A 7,939-nucleotide genomic window follows, 5' to 3' on the forward strand; every position below is an offset into this window, starting at 1 on the left:
GAACAGTACAGTGTTATTGTTCATCTATTTATAGGCACGGGACGCAGCCCGGACAAAAGTACATTTATGCTCTCAACATTTACACATGATCGTAATACAATTTATTAAGGACTAAATAGTCTTTTCCTCTTTCGATCATCATCATTATTCATCATCTTCATTGCGAGCCGAAGCTGTCTATCTGGTGATAGCTTCAGCGTTTACTTTTATCCTCTTTGATCTGTCTTTATCTTGTATGCCTTCGTCATAAAGGAGAAGAGCTTGTATCTTGAAGACGAAGTTTCCTGTAATAGATTATCCTGAAAACAAATTGTTAATTATTTTTTTGAAGATCTTCTGAAGGAGAAGGCCTCCAACAATAAATGAGCGGCAACTACTTCCATACAGGCACTTTCTCGTCTCCAAAGCTAAGTAGGATGGCTTTGCAGTAGGTGGTACCACAAAACGCTAGTGAAAATTTTAGGACCAATTCTCTGTATTCCATTGGAAAATATAATCGTTTCTTGTGTACCACTGGTTCCACATGTCATACACACAATTTTTGTGACACATAATGAATGAGTATAAAATTTGATGGCATACCTGAAACTTTTTCGGAGAAGTGCGGCAAAAGATAACAGAACAGAACCATTCAATCAAGGGATCAATTTACTGAGCACCAGTTCAGCAAGCATCTCGCACTCATATTATCTCTTTATTCTCTCCTTACCAAGGTCAGAACCCCAGAAGCAGCAAAGTCGACAAGTCACGCACCCAGAACATGAAACGAAGGCATACAATTACAACACATAATACTAGCTACTGTCTTCCACAACGCAACAGGTACCCTCCTATAGCTCCCCAGCATGTAACTTGTGCCAAGAGCACCCACCAGGCCTCCACACCAAGCATCAACAAATAAACAGGCGTAATCTTTCGAGTCGCCGCAACTATCCCTCTACCTTCTCTGTTCAGCTTCGGCTACTTAGAAAGCCAGTGGTGGCAGAGGCAGGCTGTTGTTGAGCCCCGACCGCATCCTCCTCTTCCTGAGCCTCTCTGCAATGATGAAGGCGAGCTCCAGGGACTGGGAGGCGTTCAGCCTTGGGTCACAGTGGGTGTGGTAGCGGTCGCTCAGGTCATCGAAGGTCACAGTCCGTGATCCACCAATGCACTCGGTCACGTTCTGCCCAGTCATTTCAAGGTGGATGCCTCCTGGGTGACTTCCTTCTTGATCATGCACGTCGAAGAATGCGCGCACTTCAGCCTGTTAGATATGGAGTTCACGATTAGAGCAATGGTATGGTATCAGTTGGAAGGCCAGAATGGAATGTTCCTAGATCAAGTGTAAACACTCCAGTAGAAATACATGTCTAGAGTAAACGAGCAAACATAGAACTATACAGATCCAATGTGTCAACCAAATCATTGATCAAAGCATTGCCCTTAAGAGTGGCATTTTTAACATCCATTCATGAAGCTGAGAATACATCAGCAAATGGCTTCTATCAGAACTTAGGGTCAAAACTCATTAATAGCAGCACCTAAAATGCAGACCCAAAGTATGCTGCCTTAAAAATGAATTAACAATTTGAACATGGTCGTTTACCCCCAGCCCAGCCAAGAACATTATTGACCTATTGAGGATAAGTAGCCTAGTGATCCTACTTCTATTAAATCATAAGCAGATACAATATTCCAGAAGTATGACATATGCCCTTAAGTTCTGCAAGCTTATAGCCTTACAAAGTAGAAATATAGAGCAAAAGAATAGATGTGAACTTCAGATATCATTCCATATTCCTAATACAGCCATATGAATGCCCAAACAAAACTGAGGTTCATTCAAATTGATCATAATAGGAACAAGAAGTTCCCGGTGGAAGGTCACTCACCAGAATTGAGTCGAATGGACGAGTCTTCAGGCCACAAGGGGCCTTGATGGTGTTTCCATGCATAGGATCAGTAATCCATGTGACAATTAATCCAGCATTGCGAACAGCACGGATGAGATGAGGCAACTTCACTCTCATGTTCTCTGCCCCCATCCTTGTAATTATGGTGATCCTTCCAGGTTTGTTTGAAGGGTTCAGAATCTCAATCAGCTTCACCAAGTCACTGGGGTTCATTTTGTCGCTCACCTACATTCCACAAAATACATGCCAATTTGACAGTCAGGATCACAGGACAAGTACAGTGCCTAGATTTCACTTAACCAATAGAAAAAGGGATGTAGATCTGACCTTTATGCCAAGAGGATTGGCAACACCACGAAGGAATTCAACATGCGCTCCATCGAGTTGACGAGTGCGCTCACCAACCCACAACATGTGGGCCGAACAATCGTAGAAAAGGCCACTGGTGGAGTCTTTACGGGTAAGAGACTGCTCGTAGGGTAAGAGAAGGCACTCGTGCGAGGTCCAGAAGTCAGTAGTCGTCATTATCGGGTGGTCAACTGTAAGCCCTGCTGCAGTCATGAACCCAAGAGCCTCATCCACCCTATGGGCCAATTCACGGTACCTAGATGTCATTCCAATGAAAATACTCAAACCATCAGATTATGATATTTATTTGACCATTTGCAAACACAAATTTTATTTCAACCAAAATTAGATGAACATTTCAGGTAATCATGTTGCAGTAACATATGATTAGCCAAGCTATTCTTGTAACTCTGGTTACAAATTGTTGTTTTACATGCGTCCTTCCGATGGATACTTGTAAGAACTTTGGTGGGGCAACAATTTCCCAAGAAAAGCCAAATACTTAGTCCCCAAAATATTATAAACTACATTGATTAAACAATATAGACTACAGTGCTGTGATTAAATCAAAACCTTGAATGGAAAGAAAGACTGTATGCATTAAATATGACCAACAAAGAGGATTACATGGTCAGATTACAAGTCACATGTTTTATTGACTTGACAATAACACTTTCTCACGATACCTTGTTTATCGCAAGAAATCAATTATATGCAACAAGGAGGTGGACTCAAAGACAGCGATGCCCTGCTAGCAGCTTTCTCGAAAGAAAGGGATATGTAAAGGGAAAGATCCAGCATGTTCTACTACAACTACTTGGACCCAACTTCGTACTACTGACTTATTATAGCCCAAAAGAGCCTCGTGATTTTTACACCACTGACGACCAACAAATTATCAAGAACCACAAAAATTGCTGAGCACCATTGCTCTATTTTAAGAATGGTTCTAGTTCCATTCCATATTTTAAACTTTCATCAAAATGTTAAGTATCTAAGAATAGTTATTTCCACTTTGAAATTAACACCAAAAGAGACGGATCCATCATCCATGCTACCACTGGCAACCTATATCGCATAGGTAGTTATTTTTCCTCATCATATCATCGTGGTAACCAGATTCGTGCGAGAGATTATCGTTCTGACATGACAGCAACTTCACAACCAACACAGCAAAAACGCTACTGAAAATTGCAGGAAAGGGGGACGGTTTTTCTCACCTATCACCTTGCTCGCTGTGATCCATGAAATCGAGGTTCCACTGTGTGACGCGCTGCATGGCAGCGTACCCTCCGGTCGCCAACGCGCGGAGCAGGTTGAGCGTCGCCACCGACTGCGAGTAGGCGCGGATCATCCTCTGCGGGTCTGGCACGCGGCTCTTCTCGGTGAAGTCGTCGCCGTTGACGTTGTCGCCCCTGTAGCTTGGCAGCTTGACGCCGTCCCTCTCCTCCAACGGTTCGGACCTTGGCTTGGCAAACTGGCCAGCCATCCTCCCCACCTACCGTGCACAACAAAGTCGGAACAGGTCGGCTCAGATCTAGCAAATCGGCATGCCTGGTGAATTTGACGTGTTGGTTGGTATTGGTACCTTGACGACCGGCACCTGACCACCGAACATGAGCACGGCGCCCATCTGGAGCAGGATACGGAAGGTGTCACGGATGTTGTTGGCGTGGAACTCCTTGAAGCTCTCGGCGCAGTCGCCGCCCTGGAGGATGAAGGCGCGGCCCATGGCGGCCTCGGCCATGCGCTCCTCAAGGTGGCGCGCCTCTCCGGCGAACACCACCGGCGGGAACGTCTCGATGGTCTTGAGCACCGTGTCCAGCTCCTCCTGGTTCGGGTACTCTGGGAGCTGCAGTGCCTTCTTCGACTTCCAGCTGTCGACCGCCCACTTTACCGGCGCCGCCGGATTCTTCTCCGGCGTGGCCACCGCAGAGGCAGATGACTTAGCGGCGGCGGCCGCGGGGACGGCGGGCCCGTTGTTCTTAGACGGGTCGGCGGCGTGGATGGCGGAGATGGTGCGCCTCTTCAGCGGGAGGAACGTGGCCGCGCGGTGCGGCTGGGATGCCGCGCCGCCGGATACGGCAGCTGCTGCGGCAGCGGCGGAGTTGGTGGCCAGCGCCATTGCGTTGCGAGGGGTGATCGATGGGCTGGGTAGGTAGACAGGTAGTGGTAGATGGGGGAGGAGTCGTGCAGTGCTGAGCGACTCTCTCCTCTGAGATGGAGGTGGCGAGCGGGGCGGTACTTATTGGCGGGCGGAGGAGGGGTTGGTAGCCGTGCGCGATGACGGAGCCACGGAGGGGTGGCGATAGGAGACGAGACGATAGGAGATGGTGGAAGTGGAACGGAGGGGGAAGGGTAGTTTGGGGATTATGTCTGCAATTAGAGAGGTCGTACCTCCAGGGTTTGGTGGCGAGTTTACGTCTATGACAATGTGGGTCCTCTACGGCAGAGAAAGAGAGGGTAGGTGCGGGCTCGCTACGGTGTCTGGTAGGCGGTGATGGACTTGGCTTCAAATCGATCGAGCCGCCGAGCTGATGCAACCAAATGGGTCGACGGCTTGTGGTATTGTGCGTGCGCTTTGTAATCGTGCACGTGCGAAAATCTTGGTCATGAGAATATGAAATGAAATGGACAATTTTTGGCATCGCTTTGAATTAGGGCCATCATATATACAAGTAAAAAGGTTGGACCGTACCGATACACTGCTTCTGTCGGTAGTTTTCAGATCGTACTAGTGGTTTCCTTCTTATCAATACGTATTATCCACGTTTCAATAGTTTGCATCATTTTTAATATACTATTTCTGTTCTCAGATAATTGTCAGCTTATTTTTAACTAAAATACGAGGAGGAAGTAATTCTCTATCTTGAAGTACTAAAGTACCGAAAATTTATCTCAACAATATGTGAATAATTAATTTTATACGATTTTGGATTGCTCAGTTTCGGCTATGTGTACCTACCTTTTAAAACTCGTCTCTATATTTTTTTATAGACACATCTTAAAAAATTATTACTATACTGGCTAGCCGAAATTATTGTTTATATATTTTTCAATTATGCATTGCTATATAATTAAATGAGTTAACACTTAAGCTAAATAATCATTTAGGCATAAAATATATTTTGTTAGACTCTTTAATTAAATTGTTTGAATAGTGACGAATCCTAGGAACGGGATACTCAAAGTAGACCCATTACTTCTGGCAGCCTAACTGGACAAATATCCACAGGAGAAAAGTGTGGTCGGCGTTTCGACCCCGGGGGTCCCTGGACCGACGAGTAAATTGTCGCCGCGTGCCCCAGCCCAGATGGGTCGGCGCGAGACGGAGCACGAAGGGGGGAAACTAGAGGGAGACAGGCGTAAAGGGGAAACTCGCGGCCTTCGTGTTGTCCCGTGCCCAGGTCGGGTGCGCTTGCAGTAGGGGGTTACAAGCGTCCGCGTGGGAGGGGGCGAGAGGCCTGTACGCGCCGTCCTGTTCTCCCGCGCGGCCAACCTTCTCGTACGAGTGCCCTGGACCTTCCTTTTATAGGCGTAAGGAGAGGGCCCAGGTGTACAATAGGAGATGTAGCAGTGTGCTAACGTGTCTAGCAGAGAGGAGCTAGTGCCCTAAGTACATGCCGTCGTGCCAGCCGGAGAGGTTTTGGCACCCTGTTCATGTGATGTCGTGGCCGTCGGAGGAGCGCTGGAGCCTTGCGGAAGGACAACTGTCGGGGCTGTCGAGTCATTGCTGACGTCTCCTTGCTTCCGTAAGGGGCTGAGAGCCGTCGTCGTCATGGAGCACCTGGGGCGCCATCATTACTTGTTTACCGGGGCGAGCCAGATGGGACGCCGGTCTTGTTCACCATAGCCTGAGCTAGCTAGGGGTAGGGTAATGATGGCCCCCTGTGACGTGGTCGGTCCGAGCCCGGGGGTCGGGCGAGGCGGAGTTCGTCGTCTTCCGGGGCTGAGGCCGAGTCCGAGCCCTGGGGTCGGGCGAGGCGGAATTCGTCGTCTTCCGGGGCCGAGGCCGAGTCCGAGCCCTGGGGTCGGGCGAGGTGGAGTTCGTCGTCTTCCGGAGCCGAGGCCGAGTCCGAGCCCTAGGGTCGGGCGAGGCGAAATTCGTCGTCTTCCGGGGCCGAGGCCGAGTCCGAGCCCTGGGGTCGGGCGAGGCGGAGTTCGTCGTCTTCCGGAGCCGAGGCCGAGTCCGAGCCCTAGGGTCGGGCGAGGCGGAGTTCGTCGTCTTCCGGGGCCGAGGCCGAGTCCGAGCCCTGGGGTCGGGCGAGGCGGAGTTCGTCGTCTTCCGGGGCCGAGGCCGAGTCCGAGCCCTGGGGTCGGGCGAGGCGGAGTTCGTCGTCTTCCGGGGCCGAGGCCGAGTCCGAGCCCTGGGGTCGGGCGAGGCGGAGTTCGTCGTCTTCCGGGGCCGAGGCCGAGTCCGAGCCCTGGGGTCGGGCGAGGCGGAGTTTCCTATGGCGCCCGAGGCCGGACTTGGTTGCTGTCAGCCTCTCTCTGTCGAGTGGCACAGCAGTCGGAGTGGCGCAGGCGGCGCTGTCTTCTTGTCAGGCCGGTCAGTGGAGCGGCAAAGTGACTGCGGTCACTTCGGCTCTGTCGACTGAAGGGTGCGCGTCAGGATAAGGTGTCAGGCCATCCTTGCATTAAATGCTCCTGCGATACAGTCGGTCGGTGTGGCGATCCGGCCAAGGTTGCTTCTCGGCGAAGACTGGGCCTCGGGCGAGCCGAAGGTGTGTCCGTTGCTTGAGGGGGCCCTCGGGCGAGGCGTGAATCCTCCGGGGTCGACTGCCCTTGCTCGAGGCTGGGCTCGGGCGAGGCGAGGTCGTGTCCCTTGAGTGGACCGAGCCTTGACTTAATCGCACCCATCAGGCCTTCGCAGCTTTATGCTGATGGGGGTTACCAGCTAAGATTAGGAGTCTTGGGGGTACCCCTAATTATGGTCCCCGACAGTAGCCCCCGAGCCTCGAAGGGAGTGTTAATACTCGCTTGGAGACTTTTGTCACACTTTTTTGCAAGGGGACCGGCCATTCTCGGTTGCGTTTCGTTCCGGTGGGTGCGCGTGAGCGCACCCGCCGGGTGTAGCCCCCAAGGCCTCGGAGGAGTGGTTTGACTCCTTCGAGGTCTTAGTGCGTTTCGTGATGCTTCGGCCGGTCTGGTTGTTCCCTCATGCGAACTGGTCGTAGCCCAGGTGCACCGTCGAGTCCCACGTTCTCGGGCTGGTATGTTGACGCTGTCAACGGTTTGGCCGGAGCTAGGTTTGCGAGAGCAGCCCCCGAGCCTCCGCACAGAGCGAGAGGACGGTCAAGGACAGACTCGACTTTTTTACATACGCCCCTACGTCGCCTTTCCGCAAGGAGGAGGGGGGAAAGCGCCATGTTGCCGTCGGAGGGCGCCGAACATGGTGTCTCCAGTGAGTTGCTAACGGGTAATCCGAGTGGACGCCCGTGCCCCATTCGTTAGGGGTCGGCTAGTGGCTCGGAGGCGCGCTCCAAAAGTACCTGCGGGTGATTTGCCGGACCCGGTCCCCTTTTGACGGGGTCCGAGGGCTCGATGCCTCCCTCTGGTGGGATTCCGTTACAAAATCGTTCCCGTCGGTCTCGGAAATGTCCTGTGGTACCTCGGGAGCGTAGCCCGAGCCTTGGTTATGTATCGAACATACCCTGGGTCATCCCTCGCTCTGCGTCTGAGGCAGCTGTCGAACCCTT

At 51.4% G+C, this 7,939-nt stretch overlaps 1 protein-coding gene across 1 annotated transcript; it reads right to left on the reverse strand.

Annotated features, from left to right (window-relative positions):
• Positions 1-245: 245 nt before the first annotated feature.
• On the reverse strand, positions 246-4,508 carry LOC100284499 (phospho-2-dehydro-3-deoxyheptonate aldolase 1). The gene is made up of 5 exons (NM_001157394.2): positions 3,829-4,508; positions 3,461-3,738; positions 2,220-2,496; positions 1,872-2,117; positions 246-1,243 (listed from the first exon to the last, which is right to left on the reverse strand). Exons 1-5 carry the CDS (start codon positions 4,363-4,365, stop codon positions 965-967), a joined length of 1,617 nt encoding a protein of 538 aa, NP_001150866.1. The 5' UTR covers positions 4,366-4,508; the 3' UTR covers positions 246-964.
• Between the last annotated feature and the right edge of the window lie 3,431 nt (positions 4,509-7,939).

Source organism: Zea mays, chromosome 7 (genome assembly GCF_902167145.1).
Source record: "Zea mays cultivar B73 chromosome 7, Zm-B73-REFERENCE-NAM-5.0, whole genome shotgun sequence".
Classification (NCBI taxonomy): domain Eukaryota; kingdom Viridiplantae; phylum Streptophyta; class Magnoliopsida; order Poales; family Poaceae; genus Zea; species Zea mays.

Bases quoted from the DNA above. Each gene is read 5' to 3' on its own strand.
- LOC100284499 (NM_001157394.2), bottom strand. From the start codon at position 4,365: ATGGCGCTGGCCACCAACTCCGCCGCTGCCGCAGCAGCTGCCGTATCC. The intron at 3,739-3,828 runs GTACCAATACCA...TGTGCACGGTAG, and splicing joins GTCAGGTGCCGGTCGTCAAG to GTGGGGAGGATGGCTGGCCA. The intron at 1,244-1,871 runs GTGAGTGACCTT...CATATCTAACAG, and splicing joins GTCCATTCGACTCAATTCTG to GCTGAAGTGCGCGCATTCTT.